The sequence below is a fragment of the Drosophila eugracilis genome, unplaced genomic scaffold, assembly GCF_018153835.1.
Source record: "Drosophila eugracilis isolate 14026-0451.02 unplaced genomic scaffold, ASM1815383v1 contig_1828, whole genome shotgun sequence".
Taxonomy (NCBI): Eukaryota; Metazoa; Arthropoda; class Insecta; order Diptera; family Drosophilidae; genus Drosophila; species Drosophila eugracilis.
In genome coordinates, this window is record NW_024572675.1 from 756030 (window position 1) to 775137 (window position 19108).

Genomic DNA, 19108 nt, shown 5'->3' on the forward strand with positions numbered 1-19108 from the left:
GTACTTCGAAGTCTTACCATTAAATTTATTCCCAAATTGTATTACGTATTATTTGGCCCTGTTTCTGGAAATATTTTTCGTTTAAAGAGAATTTTCATTATTTACCAGAAATAATGCATTGATCCAAGCAGAGGGAATCGAATTAATTTCTTTAAAAATGGATTCATTGGGGGAGGTAGATTTCATCCAAGTTTATATAAATCAAAAGCGGTTGGATGAAAATTTAATTGTTGCCAATGACCAAAAAGGCGTTAAACCAAAAAATAAAGGAATATTAACTGTGATGAAAATCATAAAAATTCAATGTATTTATCTGTCAATTTTTTTCCTATAAACTCATACAGATCCTAGACCCTATTTAACAGAATAAAATACGGAAACTTTTAAAGGTGAGGCTAAGGGTCACATAGTTTATTTCATAAAATGAAATGATGTCCAGCTGGTTCAATTTATGTAGTTAAAGCTACTATCCAGATGGTTAAAAAAGCTGGAAAGTTAGCCAAGACAGATGTGATAAGAACAAATAAGCCGTGTCAATATCACATCCTCATCTTACCAAATAGTTAAAAATGGAATTTGGTGCGGCTGGGCTGTGTCTCATTTATTTAAATTATGGCATCATCGTTGCCCCCTGGATGGGAAGTGGCTCAGGTTGAGCAGAGCAAAAGGAGATAATAGCCGGAGACACGCCCCTTAGCAGATTTACCCATATTCGGCGGCATTCGTCGAAACCGAAACCGAAGTCATAAATTTTCATTATTCACGTTAAAGTAGCATGTCGAAAACAACTTTGCCCCTCTCAGGCCCAAAGGTCACAATTGTCCTGGGTGTCCAGGGAAGAAGCAATTAAAATTTGCACAAATTAATTAATTGATTTTCAAAAAGCAAGCTCAATGGCTTCTGGCATTTTCGCTCATTTGATAATTAATATTTCTAGCAAAATGCTGGTTTTTAATGGGTTTTTTTCCGACGGAACCACTTGCTTTTAATGGCACTTAAAGGCTCTCCTATTCAAGCCCCCTCATTTAGTAAGATTTTCCAGGGCGGAGACCAGAGAGTTTTAACATGTTTACGGATATCAGAGAGCTTACTTCTAGGAGCAAAGATAGTATTCGCTGTTCGTTTGTTCTACTGACTGCTGTCCCTGATGTCCTGTATCCTCTAAAGCTGAAAGGTCTAGTCTATAGAATATGATGCGGATACTGGGAGGTCAGCTATAACACCGTATAATATGGACGGCTCTTTGCTGAGAACAATATTAGTTTAGCTTGAGAATCAAGGCGGTGAAAACCTTTTCACTGACCCAAACTAATCGGTTAGAGTGCTGCCATATTTTTCCGTCCTCACTGTACATCCGTTCCTTCCCTTAATTTTTCCGCCGTTTAGAGTTTTGCAAGCGCCAAATTAACAATAATGTTGAAACAATGGTGGGAACGAAATTAAATTACATGCTTGGCCAATCGCAAGAGTTTAAAAGTTTGCATCGTTTTCATGACATCTCCACTGAGCGTGTGGATCGCCGCAATACGCAATTAGTTGCGCACTTAATCCGGGACGCAAACAGCACCGCCATCACCATCACCATCGCCATCGCCTTCGCCATCACCACCACCAGCATCTGCATCAGCCTCCGCATCCGCATCAGGAGCCACCAAAGCAGAATGACACCCTGATTACCGCCGGCTAGGAGGGGCTTATCCCGTCCCTCCCCCTTTCGCCACCAGTGCACTGCTTGGCTTAAATGCCCGGAAATTATTTGAGAGTTCTTAATTGCTCCAAACTGCAATCGGCTCTTCACTTTATTTTGGCCCCTTAATGCTGATTAATGGCTATCCCTAAGAGTCTTTTTAGGTATAAGTTCCGAGGCCGGATCGCATTAATTAGTTGACTAAAACAAAAGAAGTTCAAGGACGTCAAAGCCTTATAAGTAAACAAGGGTTAACTTTTGGTGATTGCCAATGAACGGACTTTATAACCTGGAAATCAATTTGAATCCCATTTTGAGTCTGGCACCGCGTCAGAATATTAGCTATGGTAGAAGGGAAACTAACTAGCTAGAGAAAGAGCTTCCGACCTTATAAAGTATACTAATAGTATTAGTATATATTAGTATTGTATTAGGAAATCAAGATAATAGCCATTCCGTATGGCCTGTCCATATGGATATTTATACCCCTTACCCGTAGAGTAAAAGGGTATACTAGATTCGTTGAAAAGTATGTAAAAGGTAGAAGGAAGCGTTTCCGACTCTACCATTATCCGGCCACACCCACTAATACGCCCACCAAGCTCGAAAGACCTTTCCCCATTTTTTAGAAAATATGATATCTCGGTAACTATAAGTAATAGAAAGTTCGGATTAAGCATGCATTTTAGCATTTTTATGATGCCCCAAATGCAAACTGTTTATTTTCCATCTAGCCACGCCCACCCTAACGCCCACAAAACCCGGAAAACCAAAAGTGTAAAAATCTTGGGAACTATAAGAGTTGGAAAGTAATGCCTAAAAATACCTATTTTAGAGATGCAGCTGCAAATCAACGCGAGTTTTCATCCGGCCACGCCCTACTATAACGCCCAGAAACCGCGGAAAACTTTGTCGTCTATAATATTGTAGTGTATGTCTTCGTTTGACCTTGTATAATATATTTTTGCCAATATCTATCGATTTACCAAAGATTTCTCAAATCGGAACATTATTTATGAAGAAATATATGTAAGTTTATAAGACCTCACATGGGCAGTGACGTCACTGTCAGTCACTCAACACGCTTTCTCTGACAATAGGTGGTGCTTTATGATTTTCCACTAGCAAAATGAATATTTTGCAAAAAAACAGTAACGGGTATCTAATAGTCGCGGCACTTGACTTTAGCGTTTCTTCTTGTTTTATCTTGGGGACTAAAGTTTCAGTTAGCAAGCTGGCACTATCCATTCAGACTCTAGACTCTAGAGCATGGCAGGGCAAGATAGTAAAAGATTGCTGCCGATTGAGGGAAGGCAAACGATGCACGTGAATTGAGTAGAAAGGTATAAAGTTGGAAACTGACCCTTGGGAGTTAGTTCAATTGCGCAAAGAAGACGAGCAGGACTTGCTGTGTTATATACCGATAAACTCCATATGCTGAAAAACTCACCGTAAATATCTGATGGCGTTGATTAACAGCTTATGATTACCATTTCATTTCCATTACAGTATATATGTTAATGTAAAAACTTAAAATTATTTTACAAAATTTGGTCTTCTTCGAAAAACGTTTATAGTTTATTTCCTTTGTGTTATCATAACAAGCAAGAGGAACACTGCGATCGACTTCCGCGACTATCAGATACCCGTTACTCTGTTAACCATCTCAATAGATTGGTATTGCCAAAAAGGATGCTTGAAGTAAGGCCAAACGCCATACAAAGTATATAAAGCAATTTTGTATAACTTTTTTCTATCACCGTTTATTTGTTTTAATTTCATCACCACATTCAGGCAACCATCCTTTCATTTGAAGAATAAAATTTACTTTATACATTGAATTCTTTTGACTTTTTCGAAAATGCCAGAAACTGTGTTAAGTTATTTACATAATGAAAATGACATTAATGACAATTACGATGAAATATAAAAATACTATTTTTTAAGTATAACAAGAGGAAACGCTATAGTCGAGTGCCGCGACTATAAGATACCCGTTACTGTTTTACACAATTTTAAAATATTAATTTTGCTAGTGGAAATTCACAAGGCGCCACCTATTGTCAGAGGAAGTATGTTGAGTATGCTTATAGTGACGTCACTTCCCATGTGAGGCCTTATAACCTTAAATTCTTCATAAATAGCGAAATAATGTTCCGATTTGAAAAATCTTTTGTAAATCGATAGATATTAACAGAAATAAGTTACACAAGGTCAAACGAAGGCATTCATAATAATATTATAGACTCCACAGTTTTCCGCGGTTTGTGGGCGTTAGAGTGGGCGTGGCGTGATCGGAAAAAAACAATTCGCATTGGGAGCATCATAGAAACATACATGCTTGATCCGATCTATCTCTTATAGATACCGAGATATCAGCTTTTCTAGAAAATCCGAAAACCGTCTTTTGAGCCTTGTGGGCGTATGGGTGGGTGTGGCCGGATAGTAGTAGCACTATAAAATGCGCTGTCATCTAAAGATTATACTTTCTGAATTTCAACTTTCTATCTCAATAGTTCCTGGATTTCAGCATTTTAGTTTTTGCGATTTGTGGGCGTTAGAGTGGGCGTGGCAGGATGCTGTAATAAACTTGCGCTGTCCGGGACCTCGAATCTTCATGCTTAATCTAGCTTTGTATCTGCTATAGTTCCTGAGATCTCAGCGTTCTCGGACGGACGGACGGACGGACGGGCGGACGGACGGACGGACGGGCGGACGGACGGGCGGACGGACGGCGGCGACGACGGACGGACGGACGGACAGACGGACGGACGGACGGACGGACGGACGGACAGCGGACATGGCTCAATCGACTTCGCTTTGATCCTGATCAGAATATATATACTTTATAGGGTCGCAAAAGCTTCCTTCTATCTGTTACATACTTTTCAACGAATCTAGTATACCCTTTTACTCTACGAGTAACGGGTATAAAAATAAAAGAGGTAATTCGATTGCCTTGTCATAGGGTCGAACCGTTTCCTCCAGTCTTAGCTTTACCTTAGTAAATAGACTGGTAGGTTAGTGGTAAGTCAAAACTTGCGGAAGAGCGCCAAAATAGATGACTTTAATGGGATTTTAAGTAATTGGCCGCCTTGGTTTTTTTCGTTTGACTTGGACTTGAAGCCCACACGCATATTAAGCACAGAATTTCTTTATTTTCTCCCTTTTAATGGATCCATTCTTATTGGTTTTGGAACATCTACTTCTATCGATGGATGTGTTAGAAACTATCTTAAAATTGATAATCGGATAATTCGACCATTTAACCCTAAACCTCATTAAAAAATTCCAATTACATTATATAGTTGACAGCTTTAATAGAAAGTGAATAAAAAATACATAAACAAAGTTTCAAATACGTATGTTTGACTAGAATGTGGCCTGTGGCCTTACTACACCGAGTCTTCGTAGACTTCTAGATTAAGGCAATTTATCCAGAAGGCGTCGATGGTATGGTACAAGTGGGGCAGCGCGTTCCCGATTCCGTGGTTCTCATCGGTGTAAGTCTGCAATAGAAGATGTCAAGCTGTAGGCTTTGCTGGGAAAAAATGGCTATCAATTCCAGAACCTGCTCCTCAAACTGAATATCCTGCCTTTGAAGCAACTTGCCCAGCAAAAGAGAATGCTGGTAGTGGACATTGTCATCACCGGAGCCATGGACCAACAGGAAGTCATGAGTTTTAAAGTTTTCCAGATTTCCAAACACGCTGCTCTCGTTGTATTTCTGCAAATTGTCATCCTCAGTGGGAAGTCCCATATAGCGCTCGGTGTAAATGGTATCTGGAAGGAGGCGAAGAAATCGGTCAGCAAATGATATTAATAAAGAAAGTTTCCACAAACCATAGTACAGCCATGAGGTGACTGGGGCCACCGACACTCCGCACTGGAAGATCCGATCGTCATCCTTTTCTATGGTCTTAGCTGTCATATAACCACCATAGCTCCATCCCCAAATGCCGCAGCGCTCCGCATCTACGTAGGGCAGATTTTGCTGCATCCAACGGGTGACAAACAGTTGATCCTCGACCTCGTGATCGCCCAGATCATTATTGACTGAGAAGAGCAGGTCCTTCCCCTTGTTTCCCGTGCCCCGGCCGTCGATGTACGCATAAATAGTCTCCCTAGAAGTCGTGACAAACGCCTCGTATCCCAGCGTAAACCCATTTGTTACCCTTACCGAGTTGGGTCCCTGGTACACCACCACGATCAGCGGGTACTTCTTGGCCTCATCGAAGTTGGGCGGAAGGGCGAGCTTGGCGAATCCATGACTCCCGTCGGCCAAAGTGACATTCAAAAAGCGATATGTGGGGCGCTGCTTCTGCGCCAATTGCTGGCGATACGCTGTGTTTGGCTCCCATTCGACTTGGAGCGTTTTGGTGGTGGCTTCAAAGATCCGCGTGTATGTCGGATTGGGTCCATTGCAGGAGAGCGTGTAGTAAGAGAAGGATTTGCTGAAGGTGGCCGAGGCGGAGCGGCATGCGTCCCCATCCACATCGACTTGGCTGCAGCTAAGGCACTCGTCGTTGCTGAACACATGGTACACGGAAGGATCTCCGGCCTGAGTGGCCTGGTAGTACCTAGGGAATAGAATGATTTCTTAGTTCATTGTATCTAGGACTGATTCCACAATATTTATGCCGTCATGGATCGATGCGGGAATTAAATGCGAAAACATGAGTTTCTTACAGTTTGTCCCTCGCTTCATCATATCCATAGACGGTCAAAACTGTGAAGTTTCCGCGCGACTGCCAACTGTTGAGCCCTGTCTCCAGGTCTAGGTTCCACACTTGCTGCCAGTTGTCAATGAAGTAGCTGAAGATGCAACTCTTGCCGCTGCTAAGGCATTTGGGCGTGCTTATGTCCACCCAGCCGCGGGGCTCCTCCAGCCTCTTAACCTCCACACAGGCGCCCAGGTTGCTGCAGCTCTGAATTGAGGAAAGGTTCTGGCGGCGATTCATCCAGGTGATAAGTAGGTGTGTCTCGTTGGACCAGACAACATTCTGCAGGATGTGATCGCTTCCAACAACATCCACGGGCGCCACGATACTATACATGGCGTGCTCGCTTTCGCTCACGTCATACACCCTAAGGTTCACCAGTGGGTTCTTGGAGCCTGATTTCGGATACTTGAGCTGCTCCTCGTGCGGATACTGATAGAAGGTTGTGTCCCCATCACCGTAAAGGAAATAGTTAAAGGTCTCCACATCGGTGTCGTCAAAAAAGCCCACCGCCAGCTTGGTTCCGTCCGGCGACCACCAGAGGGCGCTTCCACTGCTCAGCACCTCCTCCTCGTAAACCCAGTCGGGCACTCCGTTGTATACCACCCCGTCCACGCCGTCGTCCGTTATGGCGATCTCACTGCTCTCACTGAAGTGGATGAACACATTGTTGAGGTAGACGTAGGCCAACCGATCCCGCAGAGGCGACCATCCGCAGTACTGCAGCTTCTCGCCCTTGTGGATTTGGACGGTTGTGTTGCTCTCAATGTCGAACACGTCGTACTGCGCTATGTATGAGTGCCGAAACTTCTCCGTGAGGTTGTGCCGGATGAGGATCTTCGAGTTATCGGGCGAAAGTGAGAACGTTGCCCCCACATAGTTGTTCTGCAAAGAAACACCTCTTTATGCCGCTCCGTTTATGAGTATGCCAAGTACGTTACCAAGAATGAGGAGTTTTGGAAGATCACGTCTGCCTTAGTGGCCGCATTGAACTTGTGGATAGATCTGTCGGTAGCAGTGTAATAGAACTCCTCATCTGCAAAGAGTAAAGGATTTACTTACTAATATTTCTGTTAAGTTAGGAACCACAATATCATTACAGTTTTAAAATAAACTTAAACTCCAGCTTAAACATTCTGAAGCTTCTAAATCACTCTAACTAACTACTTAGGTATATGTAAAAAAAGTATTGTGAAATTAAAGCTTCAGCTGTTTGAATTGGATTTCGACGGTTGGATCGTTAAATTTGGTATATTGCCAGAAATGGAAAAATGTTTTTTTGGAACGTCGAAAGTTGAGTAAGAGAAATCTGGCACCGGGGAAACAATGTGTTGTCTTGGTGAAGTGGGGAGATGCCCTAATTCCAGTCATCAGAAATGCTAAGAAAACACTGCAAAACATCGGCTTATGACTTATTAGTTGTTCAGCTTCGATCTGTCAGCCCTATTCTGCTGTTAAAGCTGGAAATCCTACTCAGGAACGCGAGAAAATTATTCTGTTTTTGTAATGCAAAATTATTGGAAAGACGAACAAAGTTACTTTGGTAATACTGTTATTGATGAAAATTAAATCAACTCTTAACGCTCTCGCCAAAATCATCAAAGAGTCGAGGGACACCCAAATTCTGGATACCAACATATAAAGCAGAATAGACTTAAATTTTCCCACTCTTCCTAATTATATAACTAGGAAATACTCAATCAGGAGAAATCAAAAGCTTTCAAGCATTATCTAAAACCAAATGTCGGAGATAAGAAGGGAAATATAATCGTACTATCGAGGCACAAGCTGATGATCGTAATTCGTACAGATTAGATTTCATGTGTTGAACGGCTAACTTGTGAGAAGTCTTGCTAATTGAAAAGAACTGCAGTCTGCAGATGTGGTTCTTTTCTGGGCAGATCCACTATAGGAAAATGAATGGTCCAGCACCAGCCGGACTGAGAATACCATAAGTAAATAAGCTCATTGATAAGGGTCGCAGCTCCCGTTGATTAAGAAGTGGGTGCTGCTGTAGGAATTCCCCGTATGATAATTCCCCGCGGACGTAACTGAAGATGATAATTCCCCGCGGGAAACCTCAGGATGATAACAGCCGAAAACATGGGGACAGAGTGAAGTTAATGCAAAACAACGTTTCTAGGTCGTCGAACCGACCCGGTGAGCCACCAACCTGTTATCCATGTGCCATTGAAACTCCGGAGCCCCGAAGTTCCATATAGGGCTTCCGTGAGTTCCCACGCCGTTTTGTTCCCCTCCCCTGACTCATCGGCGCGACCGATCACCGCCGCCAACGATGGGCACAGGCAGCCGATGAGGAAGAGAGCTACAACGATGTTCAGTGGCGATCTTCCGTGCATTTTCGATTCCGCCAAAATCTTAGTTGATCAAATTTCCAATTGTCACTCCGCGGATCCCGCAGCTCGTACGTAATTCTCGGCGGCGCGGCTGAAACCCGACTGGAACCGAGTTCCCAATCAGAAATCAATTACAACCACACAGCAATTAGCGCAGCCGTCGTCGACGAAAGAGCGTGCGAGAGCGAGAGCGAGCTACCCAGTGAGCTCGACCTGGCCTTGCCAGATGCCCTGAGTATGGCGTCTCTCTTAAAACTTACACTAGCCTACAGAGATCACAGCGGTCACCACGAAAGGGTTGTTTATCGTGAGCCAAGCACAAACATGGTACCCAGTGACGGCACAGGTCGACCATTCATTAGTGAAATCCTAGGACAATATACATATCTAATTGATGGAAAAGCGACTGAGCAGTAACATGCCAAAATCGAACAGAAACACCTAATATTAAATTCCTGTGGTAGAGTATCGTTGGTCACTATCTTTTAATGGCCGCTTAACTTATGCATGATTAAGCCTTGCATGAGCTTCTGCAGTAATAGAGTCACCTAGAGCCACTTCGGATTAAAAATCGTTCTCTTTATATAGTGCTAATATGCTTTATGAGTTCCTTAGGTTGTTTATTATTATTCATATATACAAATTTTCGAATTTAACCAACAATCAAGATAAAACTGAACCGAACATATTCTTAGTTTTTCAGGGTATATGACATATAAAATAAATAAAAAAAATAAATACAATTCTTATATATTTTTTCTCTAAGACTCAAAATAAAACAAAACTCAAAGTGGCCTAGAAAGTTTTTTATAACATTTTTATTTGAGGTCGAATATCCAATACAAAAACATACCGATTTAATCATTTTACAATTTTTGTAAAATGATAGGTGGTGACAATCAAATATTAAGAAAGGTCAATGGCGATGGAATGGGCATGGCCGGATAAACAAACTTGAGCTACGTAGGCATGCGTTGAATGCGCATTCTTATTACCAAGACTCTACCTATTACAGTTCCTGAGATCGCAGGGTTCATACGGACAAGAAGGGGACATGGCCAAATCGACTCGGCTATTGATCCCTATAAAGAATTGATCCCGTTTAAATTACTCTACGAGTAACGGGTGCAAAAAGACAGCACAAGTTAATTCTAAGAAGAAAAACTTCACGTTTTGGAAATCGCTAAAAAGTTCTTCAGGGAAAAGGTCATTACACCAACTTCCCTTTGGAATTCTACTCCCCACTCTTATTTGAAGAGATCATCTCTAGAAGAATTTTTAAGCAAAACTTGAGACTAGCACAGCTTACCATTTTTCCAAGTGCCATTAAACAGTATCAGACTGCTTCCCAAGCCGTATATTGTTTCTTTTATTTTCCAGGGGCTTTTCACTCGCGCTTTGTACTTTCCTTCTGCTGGAGAAACGTAACCGAATGCTAACTGGGCCAACAGCATAAAAGCACTTAAGCTAAGTCCACCGTACATAACTGAACGGCCACGCGGAATCTAAGACTATACAAAAAACTGAACTGTGGACTACTGAAATCTCAAGCTACTGAACTGGCTCTTTCTGGGCGTATCGGATGATATTAATTTTGGACCAATTGGCACGAAACCCATAACGAAAGACCCACTTAATAGGTGGAAACGAGACTAACTAATAATTACTTTCATTAAGTCCCAGTACCCGTTACAACTTAAGCCCTTATTGCTTTCGATCGGAATAGGAGTCCTTCCATTTGGGCGTGTTACTAATTGATATCGTATACCTCTTTTATACCAAGCTAAAAATAAATATAATAATGAAAAACACAGCAAGACGTCACTGAAATTAAACATCAAAATGTATATTTAAACAATATTTATATTTGAACACAATTTAAGGACCAAACTTCTAATTTATTGTCTAACCAAAAATAAAACACATATACTAGAGTTTCAAGTCTACACTAAATTTTTAGACAAATTGAAGCAACTCTCGAATTCTGGCATGGAACAGGCAATGGAATATGCAGGAAAAATTAGAAATCTGCGCTGTGTATGCTGGAATGGTTACAGCCCATTTCGTGTTCCAGTTCTGGCTACTTGACTCTGCCTGATCAAAACTAATAAATATTCACACAAAGGATCCGGAACCGCTTCATACGCGTAATAGTTAACAGTCAATATGTATACTTTGTGTCGGATTTTCATTACCTTCTACTGAGCGGTGAATCAGGTACCAAAAACATAAGAAAATACATTGAATTAAAACTATAAAGAAAGAATTGTCTGTGTTCTGCTTCCGCTTCTCTATATAAAATACAAAGATTCGTATTTCCCCGAACTATTTTGTTTTTCTACTATAAGGACAAGTTGGTAATAGGACAATAGTAATAAGCCCATTTAAATTTTTTTATGTATTTTTTTAAAGAAGTAATGTTCTAAAAAGTAACTATTTTAGTAGTATCTGACTAGGCTTGAACAGAATCAAAACCCGGAATCTGAGTTCGTCTTATAATCTAATAGGTGCATCAGTTACTAAATATGCCTTTCTGTTCGATTCAAATTTACTTTTTAATATGCAATAACTCATATCCATCTCTTTTGATCCAACTCATGATTAAGTCAATCATGAAAAAGATCAAGCTATATCCTTAGTCAGCGATTTGTAAATTTGCAGTCGAGTGATTTAATCTTGATTTTATATTTATTTATTAATTACGTTTATTCTTAATATTACAAACAGTGTAGCCTGTTTTTGTTAGGTTCTGTGGTACTGATAAACACACATAAGCGGCATGACACAGCAACCAAGTAACTAAAACAAATGTCCATACACTACGGTCAGAAATTGAGGTTTTTGAAGTCTGAAAAGGTTTCACTGCGGCCGCTGAGCCGTAGAAAGCTGATGTGGCTGGTGAGAGGGCTCCTGCTGCTGGAGTTGCACAAAGTGGCTTAGAATCTGCGCCTGCTGCTCCAAGCACTTGGGAAAGAAGTTCTGCATAAGGCCGACCTTACGCTCCTCCAATTCCAGGCGCTGCCGGCATATCTTGGTCTGCTCATAGAGTAGCTGGTTCTTCCGTCGAACCTCCTCCATGTAGAGGGCCTCTAGCGAGTCAGCTTGTGGTGGGTTCACGGATCCGTAGGGGCGACCACGCTTCCGCGGCACGGGCACAGGGGAGGCGCCAACGACGGGAGGATTAGAGGTCGGAGCCGGAGCAGGAGCAGGAGCAGGAGCAGCAGCGGGAGCTATGCCTGCAGCTTGGACCGACACCGGCGCCGCCATGCTTCCATTCGCGTTGGTGGCCACGCTGATGGTGTTATTACTGCTATTAATGTAGGCTACCGCCGTGATAGGTTGGTGGTTAACGGTCGAGGTTGCCACAGCACTGCTTCCGCTGTTGTTATTGAAATGAGCCGGCTGCTGTTGAAACTGTGGCCCATAGCTTTGCTGAAACTGATGCTGTTGTTGCTGCTGCTGATGTTGCTGTTGCTGCTGCTGCTGTTGTGGCGTCTGTAACTCAAGCAGCTGAGCCGGCTCGGCTGGCGAATACTGTTGCAGCTGCTCTTGAAAGGGTAAAGAGCGGTACTCGTCGTCTTCGTATTCTTGCTTGACCACCTCGTCGTACTGATCCGTGAATAGCTCTGTGCTAAAGCTCATCCCGCCGCTGTTGTTGTTGTTGTGGCTGCTGCCATGATTGCTATTGCTGCTGCTGTTGTAAAAGGTGGAAGCAGGCGGCTCACCGCCAAGTCCCAGACCCTGCTGCTGAACAGCATGCTGCTGCTGTTGTTGAAGCAGTTCCGCTGACATATCGTCCCGGGGCGGTGTCATGTCGCGGTTATTGAGCAGGGCCTCTGGCGGCAGCGGATCCGCGTTCTTCGGCCTGTGCAGGTTTTTTAGGATGCGGTTGATGATGTCGTATTTTTTCCAGCGTGTGGCTTGGCTGGACGGATCAGCCTGCAGCTGTTTCTTTACCTGTCTGTTGGTGGTCCAAAATGGTTAGCACAACTTAAAGTGTTCTTTAATGAGCACCTACCTAAACTTGGCTCTGGTCTGGTTGACCTTCATCTGGATCTCCTCCGGCTTCACGTCCACGGCGAACCGCTCGCGTAGCTCCTCAGCCCACCGTCCAAAAAATATGGTGTTTTTTCCGGTACGCGTCAGCCGCCAGTTGTCGCGGCCCCAGATCTCATACAGACGCTCCTCCTCGCTGGGTGTCCAGTAGCGGCGGGCCTTCTCTTTGGCTCTACCGTCCAGTAGATCCTGTCCGCCGCACATGGTCAGATCCTGTTCGGCGCCGCTGCCTCCGCCCCCGTTTCCACCACCGCCGGCTGTACTGCCACCGCCTGCGTTCAGCGACAGCTTCTCGTAGTCCATCGACTGCTCTGCTGCTGCTGCCCTGTTTCGGCACTCCTCGTCTTGCTGATCTCTGTTGGCAGCGTTTAAATTACACAATGCAACGCTTTAAGGAAATGGAACGCCAACTTTTTTGCACAAAAAATCAACAACAGCACCGATACACAGAACAATGTGACCGTACTTAGGTATTTGCTTGATCTAGGGAAATCCTTAAACTGTAAATAACTCATCTTCACTGGCTTATGGCGGAATATAAAATAAATTAAATAAATTTAATCAATTAAGTTCTCGAGAAAATATATGTTGTTTATCCGACAATTACAAAAGTATTCAAAAATTGATTTATTTTATAATTAGTTTAATTTATATTGTCTTCAAGAATTAATTTAAACCTTATCGGAATACTTCTAACAATTATTGTTGTCAACAAATAAAGTTAATTTATGGCGGAATATAAAATAAATTAAATAAATTTAATCAATTAAGTTCTCGAGAAAATATATGTTGTGTATTCGACAATTACAATGGTATTCAAAAATTGATTTATTTTATAATTATTTTAATTTATATTGTCTTCAAGAGTTAATTTACACATTTTCCGAATATTTTTATCAATCAATGGTATCAATAAATAAAGTTAATTCATTCAATGTTATGAAGAAGATAGAAGAGGAGAAATGTTGTCGAAAATCTTTAAATTTTTTAGGCCGGGTCCAGTGTGAATGTATCAAAGAAGGCCGATGATGTGTGCGATGAATATGTGGTATCATCTCAGTAAAAGAACTCTCGACATTTTAAAGCCGTCTATGAGTGGTACTCGGTCACGTACCAAAATGTTTGGATAGACGGACCGGAGAACCCCTGGGCTAGTTGGAAATGAGTGGCCAGAAGCATCTGCGATTGCGCTACTACACCTCCTTGGAGGAGGCGATGCTGGTGAGGTTGTGGCGAAAGCACCTGCACGACATTCCCTCCTACACGGACAACCTGCCCATTTTCCGGGAGATTGCGAACGGACTGCAGCAGCACGGTATTCGGCTGAACAAGCAGGAGGCTCGCCGGCGCATAAACAGCTATCGCAATAAGTATTTGTAAGCAACAGCTGCTTCGCGTTGCTCCAAATCCTATAAGATTATTTTGTCCACAGAAACGAGCGCAACCGCGCCCAGAGCAACCCAGACTTCCTGTCAGACTGGCGCCTATACTCGCTGATTGACTCCTTGTTCCATCCTGCCAAAGCACCCGCGAACCTTTTCCACGCCCATAATGTCCTGGAGGAGGCAGCCACAAGGGCCCGGGCGGAACTGCCTGCTCTGCCGCCCCTTTTCCTCCCGACCTCCGCCTTGGTTAAATTCGAGCGCGATCCGGACGGAAGTGCTTTCCTGGATTCCCAGTCAATAGCAGTTCCAGTGTTGAAGGCGGAGTCTTGCCAAGATGCCTACCGTCACCAGGTGAAGACTGAACCCAAGCCCACAGAGGCGCAATTACCCTATGCGAGGGCACACTATCCGCCAGAAAGTCATGCTGAAAATGCAGTCAGGAGGGCACCTCTGATGCCAGCAAACCACCAGTTGCTGGAGGCAGAGGACACGCCGTGTACGGGTCTCGCAAACGGCCAGCCTGAGACTGATAGATCCGCGTCAAAGAGAAGGCGAGGTCGACGAAGCATCCTGCCACGCACTGGCCAGATCACAATGGCCCTAGTAGAGGGGCTGCGCAAGGATAACAAAATACTTGAGGAGCAGAACGACGCCTATCTACTGGAGCTTGAGCAGAAGGAGAAGCAGTTCCTAGCGATGGAGCAGAACTTCCTGACCTATCTAAAGCGGCAGGAGGCTCTGCTGGCGCAAATGCAGAAGAAATGCATCAAGCTGGAACGGGATCGGGACTACTAGCCCGCCCGGAGACTTTAACAGCGGCAGCTTTAAGTGAGACCCCAGGCCCACGGAAATCTGAACCTGACCCTGTGCATTTTATCCGTTCCTTTCTCAGACGCCTAAGTCAGTTCGATGTACAAAAGCAGCTTAGCGGACCGAAGGTATTTCAATTTCTCGCCCTCTTCTGATAATGAAGTTCTCTTGGATCCCTGATAAGATTGTGTTAAATAAAAATGTATTAAACTGTCAATTTTTGTAAAGATCTCTTTTTGTAAGATCTAACAGTTTTGTATTAAAAATCGTAAAAATTAAATGTTTAGTTTTTGACCCTGAGTTGTGGAAATAAACTATCGTATTCGCCTTTCTAAGTGATGGTTAATTAGCCGTTAGAGTAAGAATTATAGTCAGGTAAAGTGGTGATGTCCGAAAAAAATACACTAGTAGTTGTATGAATCCTTTTCAGATAATCTGTACACCGATTCGTTGCTCATTTTGGCGTTTCTATCCAATTCCCTTCATGGCGTCGCCCTTGAAGATGTCTTCGCAGTAACAAATTGTAAGAAGCCTTTAGAAATGATTATGCTAGCATGTATGCACACAGATTGTTGTGAACTAGGAGTCTCAGACTCGGAGAGATCCAATTTAAAAACTCGCCTTTTTAAGCGGCGAGTTCAAATGTAAATATTTTAATGGAAGTGTGAACATAGGTAAAACGTTTTTCTAACAGTGGCAGGGCATGTTGTTTAACATTTAAGTTGTAGAAAAAGGAGCGACACGCCCCGCTCTCTAGTGCACTATCTGAAATTTGACCCGTTTTTGGGGCCAAAACTCATTTTTCGAAACTATGCAAATTTCCCTTTTTTCAATCTTACCATCTTAAGAAATGATCAAAGTGCTATGTTACATACCTAAAATGTTAATTTAACGGTTTACTGTTAAAATACATGCTGTTAACAATGTTAATTTTTTGGTGCAACTTCAAATTGGCATATCTCTTAGAAAAAATCATTAAATAATATAATTCAAATTTAATATTGAGTCTTCAGGTTAATACTATTTTTTATACTAATACGTTGTGTGTTTCGTTCGTATTTTTCTAACAATTTGTATATCTCCTTGTCACTTTGCAAACTTTGCAAAGGGTTTTGTGGATTGAGTGTTGTAGATTTTTCAATTATGAATTCAAAATATATAAGCTCATTTGCGTTTTTTGCGTAATTTGAATTTTTCGGAAGCAACCTCTTGTTCTGCAATGCGGAGTAGAAGTAGAATTCATTCAGCTGTTGGGTTGTTGCTGGGTTTGCTGGGCAAATAAGGCTTGGCCCTCAACCGTTTCTCTCTCATTGTTAAGAAAATGTGTACTTAACACTTCTGTTCGAAAGTCGTTGCATGCTAACATTTGATCGCAGCCAAGGCGCCATTGCGGAAAAAAAAGTTAAGGCGCCTGTGTAGATATAATGTAATTAAATGAAAAACTTCATAACTGCCCGAACTCTAGGACTTTCAACCATTTGCCAATTTCTACAAATGCCGGCATGTTCACAGTATACGGATAAAGATATATTTTTCCTCATGCCGGTTATATTTATTAAAACTAATGCCACGCTCGGATGATGGGTCTTCATCTCTTTACTATCTCACATATTGAGATGCCCTACTTATGTCCTACTATTTCTGTCTCCTGAATCGCAGAACCCCAAAATCAACCAAGTTAACCTGGTTTGCAAGCCCTCCTTATCTTATCTTGGCTGTTAAAAATCAGGAAATGCTTGAACTGGCATTTCTAAACAATTCCCAAACAAAAATTAATTTCCCTTGTCTTAAATTTCCATATTCGACCAACATTTCGATTTCTCTTCCCGTCCGCATGGCGCTAGTTATCATCAAAACGTATTGCTAACACTGGCGGGGGCGTAGAAGGTCTAAGTTCAGTGTTGCCAGGTTATGAGCGCCCATATAAACTAGATTTTTAAAAAAACTAAGCTAAAATAAGCTAAAACTAAAAAAATCAAAAAAAACAAGCTACACCCAAATAAGAGAAAACATGAACCCATTTTATGATTTTAAGTCGGTGGCAAAAATCATTGGGGGCTATGTTCTTTATGGTCTATGGTCTTTAAATATCCATTGCTAATGTTTCCGAGAGAAAAAACATCACTTCAAAGGTTATTGTTATATTTATAATGTTTTTTGTAAGGGTAAACAATAATCTACATTTTCTATACCTGCAGATTAAAAATAAATTTACGATCATAACCATCAGCAAAAAAAACAAGCTTCGATATTTCCATGCTATAAAGCATTTATTTCTTGCAAAAGAAACCGTCGATGTCGCAAATATATTTAAAGCTGGAATATGATAGATACAATTTAAAATAAGCCATGTTTATTTCAAGGTTTAAGCTAGATACAAATTATACAAACATTTCCAAATATGGCAGAACTTGCCTATAATAAGCTAAACTGGCAACACTGCCCAAGTAACTTTTAATAAACCCATTGCTTAGTTAAATTTTCGAAAAAGAGTGAGTAAACTGGAAGGCGGCGTTCGAAATCAGCTGACTAGAGTGACCATTTGCTGCTAATGCAGCCCTTGTGTTAAAAAATACTGCAAAGTGCTCTCTCTCGTGTCGTGCTCCGTGCGGTTCCGAATTCCACTTTGTACCTTGTGGAATCGGATTGGAATCAGTTGGACTTCCAGCTCGGCCGGTGGCAATTTCAAGAAGCAGCTGCAGACAGTTTTATTGTGAAAAATAATAAAAATAAATAGTCCGAAAATCGTAGTTGTGGGCAGGTCTCATGTTTTTGCATAAAAGTGAACCACACAAAATATTTTGAGACTTCGAGCGAAACGGTTGGGTTCTTTCGCGTGTGAACGGGCAGCGGATGCGCGTGCCAATCGGAAAAAGGCTTTGAAAATAAATGAGTTGTTCGGAATAGGCAGGAGCGAATGCGAATCAAGGTGTGTGTGCAGTGCGGTGCGGAGAAAGCCTGAGCATCGCAACATAAAGATGCAGATAAAGATAAAGATAAAGATAAAGATCGTCCCACGGATCCAAACCAAAACACATAATCGTCGTTGAAACGGGGCTAAAGAAGGAAAAACAAATTTAAATGTTTGTGCCGTGAGTGTGTGTGCAACAGCCAATTCAATTTGCAGCATAAGAAAAGAGAGAGAGAGAGAGAGAGAGAGAGGTAGAGTGATAGAGAGGGAGGCTGTTGTTTTTGTTTCTGCCGCTGCATGTGGCATGCCTGAAAATCCCAATCAGAATCAGCTGGCCCTGCCATGCACTTTGCTGCCTCCCTGTCCAGCTTTCTTCCTTAGTCCCCTTCTCCACCACTCACTCTCTTCCACGGCAAGTGTGTTGGCCAGTGTAAAAGCCTAAAACGGCGCAGCTGTTCGTTTTGGCGTGCATTCGGCTTATCGCTCCTTCTCTTTCTCCAGGGCCACGACACTATGCTACAAAGAATGTGAAAACCCGTTTCGTTTCGATTCGTCTTACTTCCCCCACTGATTCGGTTTTTCTGCCGTCGCGTCACGCCTCGTCTTCTTCTTTCGTGTTGCAGTTGTTGCTTTTACTTAACGCCTCTTCCATTCATAGAAAACGGCCAGCGAAGCAGGGAACAACAACAACCATAGCAACAACAACAACAAACGCAACAGCAGCGATTTCTTTTATTTTCGCCCGAAAGAGCAGCCAAAAAGCCAACGAAAAATCAACAAAGCTCCAAACACAAAGCCAAATCAAAAGAAATCAAATTTCAAATTTCAAATTTCAACTTCGTGCGGCTACCACCAGCAATAACAATAACAACAACAGCAACAGCAATATCGAAATAAAGCAAATTATCTAAACCATCAGCAGCCGCACAAAAATCGAAAATTGCCGCTGTGTGTGATGTAAGTTCGATGATAATGCCGTACAATTGTACAAGTTTACTTTATATCTGGTCTATTATGGCTAACTATGGCTGGCCCTTGCCTTTGTTGCCGCGATTTGGCGTCCTCTCGGTTTCCGCTTCTTGAATCGGCTTACGGACCGGAAATACATACATATGTGCCCAACCATACATGACTCTTAAGATATTAGATCTTTAGGAAGGATCAAAATCCAAAATCTGTTA

At 42.3% G+C, this 19108-nt stretch overlaps 4 protein-coding genes across 7 annotated transcripts in view; 2 read left to right on the top strand and 2 right to left on the bottom strand.

The window, feature by feature from the left end:
- Positions 1-4985: 4985 nt before the first annotated feature.
- Positions 4986-8877, bottom strand: LOC108102504 (venom dipeptidyl peptidase 4). The gene is made up of 6 exons (XM_017207528.2): positions 8582-8877; positions 7350-7444; positions 6377-7293; positions 5531-6267; positions 5259-5470; positions 4986-5196 (listed from the first exon to the last, which is right to left on the bottom strand). The coding sequence occupies exons 1-6, from the start codon at positions 8766-8768 to the stop codon at positions 5083-5085; spliced, it is 2262 nt and encodes a 753-aa protein (XP_017063017.2). The 5' UTR covers positions 8769-8877; the 3' UTR covers positions 4986-5082.
- A 2557-nt stretch (positions 8878-11434) lies between these two features.
- LOC108102506 (transcription factor mef2A) lies at positions 11435-13268 on the bottom strand. Its single transcript, XM_017207532.2, has 2 exons — positions 12784-13268; positions 11435-12726 (listed from the first exon to the last, which is right to left on the bottom strand). The coding sequence occupies exons 1-2, from the start codon at positions 13122-13124 to the stop codon at positions 11625-11627; spliced, it is 1443 nt and encodes a 480-aa protein (XP_017063021.2). The 5' UTR covers positions 13125-13268; the 3' UTR covers positions 11435-11624.
- A 631-nt stretch (positions 13269-13899) lies between these two features.
- LOC108102471 lies at positions 13900-15351 on the top strand. Its single transcript, XM_017207480.2, has 2 exons — positions 13900-14197; positions 14254-15351. The coding sequence occupies exons 1-2, from the start codon at positions 13983-13985 to the stop codon at positions 14999-15001; spliced, it is 963 nt and encodes a 320-aa protein (XP_017062969.1). The 5' UTR covers positions 13900-13982; the 3' UTR covers positions 15002-15351.
- Positions 15352-17667: 2316 nt separating this feature from the next.
- Positions 17668-19108, top strand: part of LOC108102495 (beta-1,4-glucuronyltransferase 1) — a 35426-nt gene continuing 33985 nt past the window's right edge. For 2 of the 4 annotated variants that reach the window (XM_017207516.2, XM_017207518.2), the window contains exon 1: positions 17668-17945. The gene's annotated coding sequence lies outside the window, so the exon portion shown is untranslated. Of the gene's footprint in view, positions 17946-18725; positions 18885-19108 lie in introns of those variants that run through there. The other 2 variants (XM_017207514.2, XM_017207517.2) reach the window with 1 other exon arrangement.

Bases quoted from the DNA above. Each gene is read 5' to 3' on its own strand.
- LOC108102504 (XM_017207528.2), bottom strand. From the start codon at position 8,768: ATGCACGGAAGATCGCCACTGAACATCGTTGTAGCTCTCTTCCTCATC. The intron at 7,445-8,581 runs GTTGGTGGCTCA...TACTCTTTGCAG, and splicing joins CAATGGCACATGGATAACAG to ATGAGGAGTTCTATTACACT. The intron at 5,197-5,258 runs GTTCTGGAATTG...CTTCTATTGCAG, and splicing joins ATATTCAGTTTGAGGAGCAG to ACTTACACCGATGAGAACCA.
- LOC108102506 (XM_017207532.2), bottom strand. From the start codon at position 13,124: ATGGACTACGAGAAGCTGTCGCTGAACGCAGGCGGTGGCAGTACAGCC. The intron at 12,727-12,783 runs GTAGGTGCTCAT...GACCACCAACAG, and splicing joins CAGACCAGAGCCAAGTTTAG to ACAGGTAAAGAAACAGCTGC.
- LOC108102471 (XM_017207480.2), top strand. From the start codon at position 13,983: ATGAGTGGCCAGAAGCATCTGCGATTGCGCTACTACACCTCCTTGGAG. The intron at 14,198-14,253 runs GTAAGCAACAGC...TTTTGTCCACAG, and splicing joins AGCTATCGCAATAAGTATTT to AAACGAGCGCAACCGCGCCC.